Raw genomic sequence first — 16,519 nt, forward strand, 5'->3', positions numbered from 1 at the left:
CAGCTCCAAGCCATGAACTGTTTTACTTAGGTCACACTTCTTAACAAGTTTGACCTACTTCAGGCATGGCCAAACTTGGCCCTCCAGATGTTTTGAGACTGCAATTCCCATCATCCCTGACTACTGGTTCTCTTAGCTAGGGATGGTGGGAGTTGTAGTCCGAAAACATCTGGAAGGCCAAGTTTGGCCATGCCTGGCCTACTTGCATCTCTCTCAATTGCTGGCCCTCAAGTAACCAAATTTGCTAGCATCACCTTTGATTCTGCCGGCATGTTCATTTTAGGCATGCACCAAAGATCTCCACTAGGGTTGTGAGTATTGGCAATAAGGGGCGGGAGATAAATATTTTAAAACAAAATAATGATATCTTACCTCACCCTCTCGGTCAAAATGCTAATTATGGCCATGTGGAATACATCCAACAATGGGAGTAACTAGATTAGGAATGGATGAACATTTCTCCCCTGAGTTCCATGCCATCCCTTCGAGGAATTAACAGGCATGCATTAACTCTAAGGACCAGGTGTTTTGAAACAACAGTAGATACAGGGAGAATATATCCTGGGCACATTTTCAGATAATTTGTTTTCCAGGTAGACAAGTTTCCATGCCCTCACCCAGACAGTACTCAACAACATTCATAAATGCAGCCATTCTTCAGGTATTATAATGTTTTCTGACAAAAGAAATGCAAATTTTATTTTCTGCTCTCAGATTGGTTGATACATTGGAACCGATCTTGTTCGTAGATCACACCCACTTGCCTTCGTGCTTCATCAGAGATGGTTGCTATGATTTCACTCTCATGTAAAGGCATGACAGGACTTTCCTTCAAACCTGCACAAAAGACAGGTTAATAGAACCTGGATTAATAGGTACAATTCTGAGGTCTGAGTTTCAAAGTAGATTTAGACTGCAATCCTATGCACATTTTCCTGGGCCTGTAATAACGATGTAGGAAATGGGCCATTCATTAAGCTAATAGATAGCACAAATCTAAACTACTCTCAAGTTAAACAGGATCACATTTATGGCAGAGTTTTTAGGCGAGCAGTGTTAGTGGACAGAAGGGGGATTTGCTGTGATGTCTATATGAAGCCTCCAGATTCAGGGCCAGTATGTCTCTGGGTAACAGTTGCTGGTGCGTAATATAGTAGGCGAGAAGTCTTGTCTTTCATGCGCTGCTTGTGAGATGCTTGGAAGCTGAGGCAGCCCAATACATTTTCTTGTTTGAGCCAAGCAGCAAATGCTGCCTCTGCCAATCCCACCCAAATAAAGTGCAGGGCAGGGGCATACAGCGTCCAAGGTTGTTGAAGTTACTTCGGCACCTGAGGCAAATATATATAATTTATCCTGCAGGTGCCTCTCCCCTCCCTAGTATTACAGTAAATTTCCAATAGCAATAAAACATTAAATAACTAATGACTTGCTGTCCTTTCATGTAATTTAAAAGTTTGAAGGCTCGCTTTACCTCTAATGTTGCTAGGGGGAATCCTGCCATCCAGATTTTGCTGAACTTCAACTCCCATCAGCCCCAGCAAGCAGAGCCCAGTGGTCAGGGAAGATGGAAGTTGTAGTTCAGCAACATTCTGGAGGGCCAAAGGCTCCCCACACCTGACCTAATGGTAGGACCAGCCCTCAGAGACATGTGGTTGACTTGGTTGGATGCTGGATGAGCTGTTCATGCTCCTCAAAAACACCACCTCCACAGGAGCCTTACCCTTCAGTAGGCACAGCCGGACATGTTCAGCTTCATATCGCAGCCCAATGTCGTGCTCGAAGAACAGTGGTTCAGGAGAAGTTGGCAGGGGCCATTCCCACCGCTTTCCTTTGAGAAACATGACTGTGGGGCTGTTCATGTGGTTGGGGATCTAGAGAAAGAGAAGCAGCATGCATTTCCTGATGGGAAGCAGAGAAGCTCTGGGATTTGCCTACTCTGTCAGAATCAGACTCTCATCTCCCTGATCAGTCTCAGCTAAGGGTGTCAGAGAATTCCAACAGAAATGGAGAAAGGAGTGGAAGTTGCCCCTGTTGGCTCTTTCATTCCATGTGTGTGGGTCAGAAATCAGGGTTCATTGCCGTTCTGTGAGGTGAATGGGGAAGAGAAGTCGCTGCTGCTCGGAGGCAGAATTGCCAGAAACACCATTGGTATTGCTGCCCTTTGGTTGCTAGGGGCCTGCCCTCGTCTTTGGGGTGTTGCAGCTGCTTGAGGAGTTCTCACTTATACATGTAGTCGGGTGAGGCAGCTCACACTGAGGACTAGCAACTTGCTAAGGTCACCTAGGGGGTTCATGACATGCAAAGGCAACTTATGAATCAGAACCATTTGGGTGGCAGCTTGAATTCTACAGCAACTCTCACTAACCGAGCCTAAAATCTCTCTGCTTCATTGTCCTTGCCATTTGGACTTCATTTCCCTCCAACATGAGCAGTGGGGTGTAGATCCCTATTCAGCCACAAAACTCCCTGAATGACTTTGGGTGTCATCGTTCTACTTCACAGGGTTGTTGTGACTTTAAAAGTAGTGAGGGGCAGACCTATATATGCCGCCTTGGATGTCTTGGGAAGAAAATTTGATACAGAAGTAAGTAATCCTAATTTTTAAAAGTGCGCGTCTTCCTCGTTCCATCATGTATAATGCACTTGCCATTTATGAATCCACAATATTCCATGCTACGGATGGGCAGAATGGAGAATACTATAGGATTTGCAGTAAATTCACCGGGTTTCCGACTTCTACTAGCTTATCTATAGTAACAACAAAAATTGTGTCTGTCCTGTTCTCCCTGAAGTTTGGTATTTAAAATTCTTCATCTCGAAGTAACTCAGGTGCAGATTTTATAGCATATCTATCCCAAGGTATGGATGACAGAGTACTGGAGGCCACTGGCTCTGTCTTGCTGAGCCACCATTTTGTACACCCAAGCCTCCATTTTGTACCTGTCAGTGGACCTTGTGCTTCTGGTAAAGTAAACAAAGCCCACCTCACAAGTCAGGCATCTGCCCACCCACACCACTTAGCCAAGTACCTTGATGATCCCATCGGTTCCCCCAATTAATGCCTCTCCTGGTAGATCGATCATCATGGTGCAATTAAGCACAGCCTGCCGGTTCCCTGAGTAGTTGAGGACGATGCCAACGGTTTCATCCGCTCCTGGGAAGCACAGAAAAGGAGGTGATGCAGCACTAATCCATATCTCCCAAACATTAATTATAGCCCTAGGGCTCCCACAAACTGTAGCAGCCTCACCTGACTCAAGTAGGAACCCTGAGGCTGTAATGCTTTGTGGCTTCTCAGGCCCAAAAATCATCGATGCAAACTGAATGAGGTAGCAGCCCAAGTCCAGAATGACGCCTCCACCCAGTTTCTTATCCACCAGCCTTGGGATGTCATCCATCCGAAAGCCTAGCTGAGCTCGAAGCACCCTCAAGTCCCCAAGATCCTTCTTACTTAGCAGAGTGCGGATCTGCTCGGATACAGGGAAGAATCGTGTCCAGAAGCCCTGGAAGAGATGGAGGCTAATTTACACCCTGCATTTCCATTCGGAAAAAGAAAGAGGGAGTGGGTATGAAGAACAATTTGGCATTCCATGCAGAGTTTCAGAATCTCAGGAACTTCAGCCTGTGTGTCATACTAACAAGTGTCTCAGCAAACCAAGTTTCTAGTCCTTAAGATATTTAAAAGTGTGTGGGCAATGCCTGGTGCAAACCGTAAAACTAAGAGAAGGCTGAGAAGGGGGTGAATCTTCTGAATAGGTTTTTTGCTGTGTTTTTTGGCCCCTCCACAGTGACTAGTGTTTAATGTGTTAGGTGCTCTGCAATTTTAGGTAAGAAGAAAAAGAAAACAAGCCCATTGGTTTATAAATCCAGCAAATAAAGCACTAGACTGGCTAAGGAGAGTCAGTATAGTGTAGTGACTGGCAGGAGATAAAACTGAAAAAATAAGTGGGATGTATGGAAAAGAAAGACTGATTCAAACATGTGAATGTACCAAAGAACAGGATTTGGGGAAGAACCATTGATCCAGTGGCGTAGCGTGGGGGGTGCAGGGGGGGCCGGCCGCACCGGGCGCAACATCTGGGGGTTAGGGTTAGGGGGCGCAAATCCACGGGATAGGGGGCGCAAATTGCTTGCCTTGCCCCGGGTGCTGACAACCCACGCTACGCCACTGCATTGATCAGTGGCAGAGTGTCTGCCTTGAGTGCAGAAGGTTGGTCAGATTCAATCCCTGGCAGCTCCAGGTAGGGCTGGTTGAGAACTTTGTCTGAAACCCTGGACAGCTACTGTCAGTCAGTGCAGACAATATTGAGCTAGATGGACCGTTGGCCTGATTTGATATAAGGCGGCTTTCAATGTAGAATGGAAGAATCAGGCCACTTTGCATCCAAGTTGGAGAATCCTCATACAGATTTCAATTCTATCCTGGCAATCATAAGGGCTAGAAACTTCAGGGTGTGTTATAAATTGAAACAAAAAGCTGGAATTCCGCTACACTTGCTCACCTCTTTGCCTAAGGCGGGAGATGAACTGGAAGAACGAGGAGGGAGGGAGTGTAGGAGGCAGGGGAGGGAATGAGCAGGGAGCGCAGTAGGTAATATATACGGGTTTATTGGAGTCAAAGATCTACAAAAGCAAATGTGCAGGATTAGCAGCATGTGACTGGAAATCAGTGACAGCCCAGACTGCTAACAGTCTTGCCAGAACCTTGCCAGTGCCCCAGAGTTCACATGGTAAAGGTTGCAATGTCAGCTCGTGCCTTGCAAAACTTTAAGCTTGCCACATTTATTAGATTGCCAGTTTCCCGTCTGTGCCTGTCACAGCTGCACAATGCTGATATTCAGCAGACAAAACATTCCTCCTCATTATGTCTGCATTCATAAGGGAGAGCTGCACCTGCTGAATTTCTACCTGTTGCACAGTATCTATATGGGAGTGTTGCCAAAAGATGGTCAGTGGGGACAACTCTGGTTCCTGCATTATTCAGAGCAGCTTAATTGTGTTCTCTTGCTAGCAGTTAACCGCAATTCCTTTGGTAGCTAGATATCTAAAAGAGAATCTCATCCCTTATATATCCAGCTGATCACCATGCTCTGCAGGAGAGGGCCTTCTGTAAATATCATCTCATTGGGAGGTCCATTCCGTACAATGCAAGAATCGAAGCTTTAGCATAGTGACACCTACCCTTTAGAAATCCCTCTCATTATATGTCAGCCAGGAGCCGTCTCTGTTTGTAAGCTAATTTGGGGCCATGTTGTATAGGGCCATGTGAATTAACACAAGACCCTTGAACCTGTTACCAATTTATCAGTCTTCCCATTACCAGAGATTGTGGTTTGTTGCTTTCTAATAAGCCAGTATCGGCAAACGCCAGCAACAAACCACAGCTTTAAGATTGGCTAGCAATCATCAAGCAAACCATGATCCCTGGTTGAGATGTAACAGGAAACTAAGGCTTTCCGGTTGCAACAGGGGAGGAGTGTGCAATAGCATAGTGCTCATTCACAGTAAACCATAATTAGCTAGAAAGGCCGCCTCTAGACTGTCAGTAATTTGCTGGATGGATTCAACTGTTTACCAGAAATTTAGCACAATGATTAAAATATTCTGTTGCTCTTGTACAACAAATCCACTTTTTAATTTTTTTAAGAAGGACTTCTTGCAGTTAGGAAAGTGGTGCAGAAAAGTAGTAAAAACTGTGGGATAAACAACTGATTAACATAAAGATGTAGAACTACTGTGCAAACAAATCAGATGAGTGCTCATTGCCATATAACCTCAGTGCAAACAAATAAAAATGAATGTTAAATGAAGACCAGATGTAACCTAACCTCTGTGTAAGCTTTATGCAAGCAAATCAGCATGAATGCTCAATAAACAGGCAGAAATAGGACTTGAACCCATATCTTCCAGACAGTCTCCACTCTTTTCCTGCTGGATCACACTGACTGCTTCCAACATTGCCCCAATATTTCCTACCTCCATGAGGAACACATTGTTCTCCTTAGCCACTTGTACCATGTCCCAGACTTCTGCTGCATTCATGCCCATGGGTTTTTCACAGAGGACGTTCTTCTTCGCACGGAGGAAGAGGAGGACGAGTGCATGATGCTGAGTATGGACCGACCCCACATAGACCACGTCTGAAAGAGGGATCCCGGCAGATGGGGAGCAGAAAACGGGGAGCAAAGCAAAATTTTAGCCGCAAAACCTGTAGGCTCAACCTCAGTCTGTTTTTCTGTGACCTGAAACTAGTGAAATGATAAAGGTGTTTCTGAGCAAATGTAGAGAGCATTCGCTCACCACTAACTATCGCGGCCAACCCCTCAAAGATCCAGGATTAGTGGGCAAAGCTTCTATGTTAGAAGGTGGGACTTTCCATGGTAACTTGAACCCCACCACTATGAAACCACTGGAGGGAAACCAAGAATCTGAGTTTTGCTCCTTATTCTGGCTGGGTTCCAGATCCTGAGAAGGCTGGAGTATGTTTAATATAGGGGTCTGTTTAATATAGCAGCCTATGGGCCTGGCCTGATCCAGCCCACACAGCCTTCCCAACTGAGCCACCAGCATCTCACTGTCTTCTCAGCCGCTTAGCAATCTGTCCATGGGGAGGCGGAATGGCCTTCTCCTTCTCCATGTGCAGATCATTTAGCTTCTGTTCTGCAAGAAAAGGACTGTCTTTCCTCATAGCACAGTCCTTCCATGCCGCTTCTTCATATAAATCATATAAAATAATTAACAAATCTGCAACAAAATGATTGCAACCTGTAAAACACTATTAACAGAAATAAGCGAAACGTCACAATGACAACAAACGTAATGTTATGTGATTAACAAATCGACATTTATAATCTATAAAACAATATTAACAACTCCAACAAATAGCAACTAAAAAATATAAGCTAAGTGCTGTTAAGTTCATACACACACACCCCTGTGCCTCATAATCTTTCACTCTATTCAGTGCATTAAAATACACATAAGAGACACATAATGCCCGTTGTTAAGCAAGCTCGGCAGTCTGACCTGCTATGAGACCGCTTCCTATTGTTCTTTTGCAGAGTCACTGAGAGATGTGTACAAGGGACATACAGAGGGTGGCGTCTGATGTCTTCCTGTCTGAAAGCTGTTCCCAGTTTGATATCCAGATTCCATTAGAACAGCCTTCCCTAACTTGGTACCCTCAAGATGGTACCCTCCCATCATCCCTGACTCTGGGCCTGGGTGCTGGCTGGGCCTGATGGGAGGCATAATCCAGAACATATGGAGGGCACCAAGCTGAGGAAGGCTGCCTTAGAAGATCATGCCTCGTTCCCCTTTCCCCACTTGGGCTGATTTTCCAAGCTCCATCCGCCTCACCTATGTCAGGGTCGTTTGCCAATTCCTCGTACGATCCATAGGCCTTAGGAATATTATGCTGCTTGGCATATTCCTCAGAGCGCTTGAGGTCTCGAGAAGCGATGGCGGCCACCTGGGGAGGGAAGAGCCAGCCTATGAGACAAGAGGTTGTGAACAACAGAGCCTCACATCACTCTAGTTTGTAACTGAACGCCAGAGTTACAAACTGATCACTTTCGTACCATCACAAGAATGATAGGAGTCTGCTTTATAGTGAGTCAGCATTGGTCCATCTAGCTTTAATATAGTCTGCACTGACAGGCAACGACTCCAGGGTTTCAGTCAGAGCAGCGGTGTAGGAAGGAGGGGGTGGGGGGCCGCCCTGGGTGTCTGTCACGGCTAAAATGGCCGCTGTTTCTTTAATGCGAATAAAGCTGGGTCAGCATGACTCAGCAGCTTGCAGCAAGTTGTATATATAAGTGAGAAATGTTAGTTTGTTGCTGAGGCTGGTGTCTGGAGGCTGGTGTTTGGGTTGGTTGGTTGATTGGTGCTGGTGTGTGTAGTTATTCAGTCGTGTTTTGCACAAGGACTTTTGATAATAAAACTCTGCAAGGATATTCTCGTGGACTCTTTTTGTGCCGACGAGGAGACAAAGGGAGGTCAGAACCCTTTCCTCCTTTTTTTTTTGCTTTTTACAAACACTGACAGGTTATGGGCCCAGTGTTTCTGAGCATGTGCAGAGTGCAAAACGACTGACAGCATCTCAGCAGGGAGCTGGTGAGTCCTGGTGGTGTACGGAGCCAGTGGCTGTGCGTTGGAGCAGTTGGTGGCAAGCTGTAACTGTCTGCAGCGACGCTGGAGCGGCTAGGATCTGAGGATGAAGAAAGCACTCAGCGTCGGCTACTGGAACAGTTTGAACTGCTGGAGGACCACAGTAGGCGACTCAAAGAGCGGCTACACCAGTTGCAGAGCCAGGCGGGACCTGAGAGTCAACAGAGGCAGCAGCTAGAAGCCGGTGAGTGCCAGCCAGGACCATCCAGTTGGACTCTAAAGAGAGAGTCAGGAGAGATTGCTGGAGGCCCCACAGAAGGGGCTCAGCAAGCACCAGCAGAGATGGCAGATTTCCAGTCTCCCCAAGTTGTAAATATTGGGGGAGGCATCCCTTTTGAACTTCTCTCAGAAAGCAACTGGCTGAGTTGGTCAATTAAAATGCAGCAGTTGTTAAGGAGCGATGGACTATGGGACTGTTTTGAAACTGAGGTTTTGAGAACTGACTCTGCTGAGAAAAAACGACTAGATGAAAGGGCTCGTGCCCAAATTATGCTGTGTTTGAGCAACTCTCAGTTATTGCATGTAGCAAATGCCAGCACAGCGTTTGAGTGCTGGAATTTATTAAGGGCAATGCATGTCAGAGAAACTGCTGGAACTATAATTTCTCTGACCAGAAGGCTGTTCAGGACTGTTATGAAAGAAGGTGAGAGTTTGGCAACTCATCTTCAAATGCTGAAATCTCTGTTTCTTCAACTACAGCAGAGAGGTAAGCGTTATGATGAGACTGACCAAACCTACATTATCCTTTCAAGTTTGCCTGAAAGCTGGTTGCCGGTAATTAACAGCATGGAGAGTATGCGTCCCCGAGATCTGACCCTTGAGTATGTGGTTGGCAGATTGACCGAAGAAGCAGAAAGAAGGTCAGATAAACAGGCTGAACTCCAAGAGCGGAGGAGTTACAGTCAAGGGGGCCGGCAGCAGAACCTGCCAATGGAGCAACGCCAAGGCTTGGACTTGGCCATGGCGGTGAGGAGGTGCTATAGATGCAACCAACCCGGGCATCTCCAACGTCAATGCAGGGCAAGACTTCCAGGAGACGACATGGAGCAGAGACAGCAATCGACGCAGAAACGTAAGCAGAAGGGGTTCTCTTCAGGGAAGAAGAACACGCGTTCTGCTCAGTTTGTGTCTGCATTTTCTCGAGAGGAGAGGAAGATACCTCGAGGAACATGGTTGCTGGACTCTGGGAGCAGCAGGATTATCTGCAACCGTCGGGAGGACTTTAAGACCCTGGAGAAGCCAACCGATGGAAAAGACTCAATCTATCTTGCTGATGGTCACAGAAGCAAGATTGATGGCCAGGGAACATGTTTCCTGCAGTGCTTGAACACTACTCTACCAGAGACTCTGTTTGTCAGCAGCTTGGACTATTGTTTGCTGTCTGTAAGCTGTTTGATTAAAGCAGGGTATAGTGTTAAGTTCACGCAGGATGGCTGTCTGATAAAGAATGGAACTCAGGTATGTGGCCATGCAAAGTTGGAAAATGGGTTATATGTAATGCAGGACAAGCCTGTTAAAGCAGCCCAGGTGGTTCAGGATAATTTGCCAGTTCATAAGGGGTGTGTACATGAACTGCACAGAAAACTGGGTCACGCCAATTTCCGTGTGCTTTCAGAAATGCAAAAGGTGTGCAAGAACCTAAAAGTAAATAGCTGTAACTGTTTCCTAGACTGCAATGTATGTAAAATGGCCAAATCTAAGAGGAAGCCTGTGGCTTCTAAAAGTGACAGAGTATCTAAAGAGGTTTTAGAACTTGTCCATTGTGACGTGATAGGCCCTTTCCCACAGAAGACTGAAGGGGGCGCCAGATATGCTTTTCTGGTAATAGATGATAAATCACGTTTTAGTTGGTTGTTTTTGTTAAAGCAGAAATCTGAGTGTTTCCCCACATTCAGAGAATGGGTTGCCCAAGCTGAAAAGCTCTTCGCTCGCCCTGTTGTGCAGTTGCAAACAGATAGGGGCGGAGAATTTCTGAACAAACAATTTGGGGCATGGTTGCGACGTAAGGGGATCACTCACCGCTTGACTAACCCTTATAGCCCTGCTGAAAATAGTCTGTGTGAAAGACGTGGGGCTGTAATACAGTCAGTAAAGGACTGCCTGCTAGTGGATGCAGGATTGGGTCACAACCATAGGCTGTGGGGCGAGGCTTTTCTCACAGCGAACTTTTTGATTAATAGAACCTGGTCTAGCTCTATAAAAGATATTCCTTATCGTGTGTTGTTTGGGAAAGAACCAGATTGGAAAATGCTCCATAACTGGGGTTCTTGGGCACATGTAAATATCCCCAAAGCTCAGCGCCAGAAAGGGGGCGCTAGAGCGCAGAGACTGCGGTTTGTGGGATATCAGTCCTATGGCAAAGGGTGGCGTTTCAATTTATGCCCAGGACGCGTGGTTCTGTCACGAAGTGCAGACTTCGCTGACCAGGACAGATGGACTGCGATCCATGCCAACCCAGATTGCCTACTGCCCCTGCAAGTAAGAGAAGAGGCTTCTTCTCAGCCATTGGCAACACAAGAGCAGGATGAGGAGGAGGCACAGATTTCCCCAAAAGATGTGGCAATAGATAATACTTCTTCTCTAGAGGAAGAGGAGCCAGAGATAAGGAGGGAAGAAGAAGTAGTTGTGCCTAGACGCTCCCAGCGTTCAAACAAGGGTGTACCTCCTCAGCGTTTGACCCTAGGAGGAGTGAGAGTATGCAATGTGAGTTGTGTGGAACCACAAAGTTATAATGAAGTCTTAGACTTACCCCCTGGGGAACGTGCTTTGTGGGAACAAGCTATGAAAGAAGAAATGGACTCTTTTAAACGTAACAAAGTGTTTGATGTCATAATGCTGCCACCTGGTGGCAGAGTGGTGTCATGCAAGTGGGTTTACAAAAGGAAAACCCTTGCATCTGGGGAACCACGTTTTCGAGCCAGATTAGTAGCCAGAGGGTTCACTCAGATTAAAGGGGAGAGTTATGATGAAGTGTTTTCTCCCACTGTAAAGAGTGAAACTTTTCGTTTAATGCTTTCCATTGCTGCTGTAAGACAACTAGCAGTGCACCATTTTGATGTTGATGCTGCATATCTGCATGCAAATTTAGACCATGAAGTGTTAATGAGACAACCCCCTGGGTTTGAAGAGGGGAATGGTGCAGTCTGGCGTTTGAAAAAGGCTGTTTACGGTCTCAAACAAAGTGGAAGGTGTTGGAACCAGTATTTAAATGAAGCCCTTATAAAACTTGGTTTTAAAAGGAGTGTGGCTGATCCATGTCTGTACACTAAGGGGACAGGCAACAAATATCTAATGCTCTTAGTCTTTGTTGATGATTTGCTTGTAGCAGGGAGTTCCACAGATGAGATCCAGAAGCTCACAAGTCAACTGGAAAAGAGGTTTAAGCTTAAAGCCTTAGGGCCTGTAAGCAATTACTTGGGAGTAGAAGTAAGGCAGGAAGCAGATGGAAGCTTCCTATTGAGTCAGAAAGAGAAAATTCTTCGCTTGATAGAGCAGTTTGGCATGGAAAACTGCAAGCCAGTTCAGACTCCCATGACACCAGATTTCACAAAGACAGTGTGTGATGATGAATTTGATCAGCCTGAGTTGTATCACTCAAAAATAGGATCACTGTTGTATTTAAGCCAGTGGTCAAGGCCAGACATTGCATGTGCTACAAATGTTCTGAGCCAACGTGTATCTAAACCCAGTACTGCTGATTGGTGTGCTTTGAAAAGGCTTATCAGATATCTAAAGGGGACATTAAATGTATGTTTAAAGATATCTAGTACACAAGATGAAAAACTAGAAGTATTTGTTGATGCGGACTGGGGAAGCTGTGTAGCTACCAGAAAATCTACAAGTGGAATGGTTATGATGTTTGCCAATTCCATAATTGGATGGAGGTCAAAGAAACAAGGATTTGTTGCGACCTCATCCTGTGAGGCAGAATATGGGAGCCTGTCGCTAGCATGCAATGAAATCATGTGGTTTATACAGATACTAAAAGATCTAGATTGTAAAGTAGATTTGCCTATCCAAGTATATGAAGATAGCCAATCGTGCATTGCATTAGCGGGCTCAGAAATAATGAAATCCGCATCAAAACATATTGCTATCCGTCATGCGAATGTTAGAGATTGTGTACAGAATGGGGTAATCAAACTAGAGTATTGTCAATCACAAGATAATATTGCTGATTTGTTTACCAAGCCTTTGCCAGCAACATGCCATAATGAATTGATGACAAAACTGGGTTTATGTATATAATGTATGTATGTATTGTTTCTGTTGGGGTTTTTCGCATTTAAGAAACAGAAGGGGTGTCACGGCTAAAATGGCCGCTGTTTCTTTAATGCGAATAAAGCTGGGTCAGCATGACTCAGCAGCTTGCAGCAAGTTGTATATATAAGTGAGAAATGTTAGTTTGTTGCTGAGGCTGGTGTCTGGAGGCTGGTGTTTGGGTTGGTTGGTTGATTGGTGCTGGTGTGTGTAGTTATTCAGTCGTGTTTTGCACAAGGACTTTTGATAATAAAACTCTGCAAGGATATTCTCGTGGACTCTTTTTGTGCCGACGAGGAGACAAAGGGAGGTCAGAACCCTTTCCTCCTTTTTTTTTTGCTTTTTACAAACACTGACAGTGTCACCCAAGGGAGGGTGTCAAAATGGCAGCCAGCCGAGGGCTACACTCTCTGTAGGGCAGCCGAGGGCGCGTGCGTGCTGTCATTATGGGCACTGCTCGAGTGCCGTTGGTATTGGTGCCACACATGCGCTGTCTGTATCGGTAGCGCGCATGCACCGCCATTCGGTTTGCCCCACCCCTGTGGGTGGTTTGCCCTGCTCCTCAACACCTCGCCCCGGGTGCTGAAGAGCCTTCTTTCGCCACTGAGTCAGGGACCTCTTCCCCCATCCCTACTTGGAGATGTCAGGAATTAAACTTGGGACCTTCTGCATGCAAAGCAGGTGCTCTGCCTACTGAGCTATGGCCCCTTTCAAAAGTCAGTACTGTATAAAGAATGGTGCCTTTCACCCTCACCCTCAACCCATGTGAGTGATGATAGTGCCCTTTGGTGATTATGAGTACAGAAGCAGGGAACAGCTACTCTTCCGGGTTAGATCTTTTTGCAGCATTTGGCTGTAATGCGCAATAAGTTCTGACAAATCCCGAATCTCGAGGTGTGGCTCCTAGGAGGGATTTCATGCTTACCTGAGGTGTAGTGGGATCTGTATAAGGCTGCACATATCAAACCCAGGTGTGTGGTGAAGAGAGGGAGCAGCTTTGCAAAACTAAAACTTGTGTCTCTAAGCTTCAGGGAGATGCCAGGATCAGGGCCAGGCGGATGGGCTTTGTCAGCAAGTGAGAAGTGTGGCGTGCACAAATGTTTAACAATGCGATGTATAAATGCTGCACAATCAGATCAGGATGAGTGCTCATTATCACATAACAACACCACAAACAAATAAGAACGAATGCTTAATAAGAAACTGGCACCATCTAACCTATGTGGAAGCTTTGTGCAAGCAAATTAGGATGAATGCTTAGTAATCAGATCATCCGGAGGAGATCTTTTGGAATCTTTCTGTGTTTTGTTTTGTCTGTTTGAATAAGATACCCATCAGAGCTTGAAGAAGATGACACCCTTGAGCTGAGAGAAGGGATAGCAGAAATAACAGCTGGCAGTTTTTCAAAGGCAAGAGACAGAGAGTTGGGAGCTTTTAGCTGATGTTAGCTGAAACTGGGGGTGTAGCCTTGGGTGGCTGCCCAAAATGCACTTTTCTCATGAAGACATCTTTTCTCTTGAAGGAGTGGCGGTCATGCTCTGCTTGTTGTTGTTGTTTTTGTCAGTTAGTTAAAAGAAAAGACTGCTACTATCCAGAACTGCAGCAAAATGTTGCGACTCTTTCCCTTGTAACCTTTTCTACTCTGGAGAGCTGCTTCTAGGCAGTGGAGACAGGCTAGCCCAACCTTTGCCAGTCTGGTGCCCTCCAGATGTTTTGGCGGGCACCAGGTTGGTAGACCAAACCATGTCCGTCCTGATGACCCTGAGCTAGATGGACCAAGTGGTTTGACTTGGTATAAGGCAGCTCCCTGATAAATCACACAGACCATGCATACAGGTCCACATAGTCAGTGTTACATGGAAGCAAAGTGGCCAAGACTGGAGCACCAGCAGTCAAAGAAAGTGATGGTTCCTGGAATGGCAGATCAGGAGAAGAGCAGCCCATCATGTAATGGAATGGCACTGCTGTTGGGGGTTCCACTCCGGCACTTCTTGTTTTTAAGTTACATTTATATCCCAGCTTTCCTCCAAGGAGCTCAAGGCGACATGCATGGCAATCCCCTCCCCATTTTATCCTCACAGCAACCCTGCGAGGTAGAGATTAGTCTGAGAGACCGTGAATGGCCCAAGGACACCCAGCGAGCTTTATGGCTGAGCCATTCAACACTCTAACCCCAGTTTTTTCTCGAACTTGGGTCCTCAGCTGTTGTTGGACTACAACTCCCATTATTCGTAGCTGGCAGGGCCAGTAGTCAGGGAGGGTGGGAGTTGTAGTCCAACAGCAGCGGGAAACCCAAGTCTGAGAAATACTGCTGTAACCACTATGCCACGTTCGCTCTTATTGTCAACACTTAATTTCTGGCAGGACACCTGTGTCTTTTAACATCCGCCTGTGAAGCAGAAACAGAGAAGGCAGGGGCTTTTGAGGCACGGGAAACAGCCCTACACCACATTAAACCGCTAGTCCATGTCACTCGTTCAGGGTTGTCGCCACTGTCTGCCTGCAGCTTTCCAGGGTTCCAGGCAGGGAGCCTATTCCAGCCCTAGCCGGATGCACCAGGGATGGAGCTTGGGAACTTCTGTATGCAAAGCATGAGCCCCACAGCTGAGCTTATAACCAAGCTTCCCCTCATAGAAAATGGGGCAATTTGTCCCTCTACCCCACTGTTCTCTACTCTGACTGGCAGCTGTTCTTCCAGGTCTTTCTCCAGAAAGTAATTCTTTCTCCAGAATCACTACATGAGAATCTTTTTTTAAAAAAAAATAACTGGCAATAGCAGAGACAGAACTTCTGCCTGCAAAAACCACATATAGGGTAAAGGGTAAAGGGACCCCTGACCATTAGGTCCAGTCATGGACGACTCTAGGGTTGCGGCGCTCATCTCGCTTTATTGGCCGAGGAAGCCGGCGTACAGTTTCCGGTTCATGTGGCCAGCATGACTAAGCCGCTTCTGGCGAACCAGAGCAGCGCACGGAAACGCCGTTTACCTTCCCGGCGGAGCGGTACCTATTTCTCTACTTGCACTTTGACGTGCTTTCGAACTGCTAGGTTAGCAGGAGCAGGGACTGAGCAACGGGAGCTCACCCTGTCAGGGGATTCGAACTGCCGACCTTCTGATCGGCAAGTCCTAGGCTCTGTGGTTTAACCCACAGTGCCACCCCACAAAAACCACATGCTCCACCGCAAAGCTAAGGCCCCTCACTTTTCTAGCATGGGGAGGGAAAGCTTTGCCAGCTACGTTTCTAGTGACAGGGAGCTCTTAATGGCACAGAAGCTCTTCCAGAAGAAAGCTGGCAATTCTATCTGCAAAGTGTGATAGAACCTGGTCTTGGTTGCCCTGTGCCCCCATGCCACCCGCCCACACCATTTGCTCCAGGCCTGTTATCCAACCTTGTGATCCACTGCCGGCAAAGTCTTCAAGGCCACGATGAAATCGTGGCTGATCTTCCCAGCGGAGCAGATCCCCCAACGGAGAGCCATTTTGAATTCCTGAAGCGATGCGGCGGAGAGGTGCTGTTCCTTCTGCCTGTTTTCTTCAGGAGGGTGCAGCAGTTTGTCACTCAGCTGCCCACACAGAGGGCTGAGGCTTAGCGTAAAGAGGCAGGCTGGGGAGCCCAAGGGCAGGTAGAGGCCTGCTTGCCTACTTCCAGAAGTGTTCGCGCAGGTGAGAAGAGGAATGAGGCAATGATGCACAGGACAGGGAGGAGGAATCCTGGCTTTTCAGGGCAAGCGCGTGGGTTGAACACATGACCAACGCTACCTTACACGGAGTCAGGCCGCTGATCCATCTAGCCTGGTAGGGTCTATTTTGAGTATGGGCCAGAGGGTGGGGAGGAAGACACATTTTGCATTTCAAGGTAAATCTAAGTAATCTGCACTTTCTGGAACAACAAAGCCATCCTTTGAAATTCTCCGAATTCTGCCATGCCAAGTAAAGAGTGCCAAAAATAAAAGTGTTTGAAAGGTCCATAAGAATTGCAAGAATTCATTAAAATAACGTTCAAAAATTGCATCGCATCAGTGGAAATTGTTCTGCAAATGTCTGTATATTAGGCAACGTTGCATACAACCATGTATATATATATATATA

General features: G+C 46.5%; 1 protein-coding gene and 1 long non-coding RNA gene across 2 annotated transcripts; one reads left to right on the forward strand and one right to left on the reverse strand.

The window, feature by feature from the left end:
- Positions 1-672: 672 nt before the first annotated feature.
- On the reverse strand, positions 673-16,117 carry LOC310663571 (trans-1,2-dihydrobenzene-1,2-diol dehydrogenase-like). The gene is made up of 7 exons (XM_083411560.1): positions 15,820-16,117; positions 7,360-7,471; positions 5,977-6,140; positions 3,251-3,503; positions 3,030-3,154; positions 1,721-1,871; positions 673-837 (listed from the first exon to the last, which is right to left on the reverse strand). Exons 1-7 carry the CDS (start codon positions 15,907-15,909, stop codon positions 698-700), a joined length of 1,035 nt encoding a protein of 344 aa, XP_083267686.1. The 5' UTR covers positions 15,910-16,117; the 3' UTR covers positions 673-697.
- Positions 7,479-13,821, forward strand: LOC310663574. Its single transcript, XR_014504535.1, has 2 exons — positions 7,479-7,726; positions 12,789-13,821. It is a non-coding gene; the product is annotated as an uncharacterized lncRNA (long non-coding RNA).
- Positions 16,118-16,519: the final 402 nt, after the last annotated feature.

This window comes from Podarcis tiliguerta, assembly GCF_965153285.1.
Source record: "Podarcis tiliguerta genome assembly, chromosome: 13".
NCBI classification, from domain to species: domain Eukaryota; kingdom Metazoa; phylum Chordata; class Lepidosauria; order Squamata; family Lacertidae; genus Podarcis; species Podarcis tiliguerta.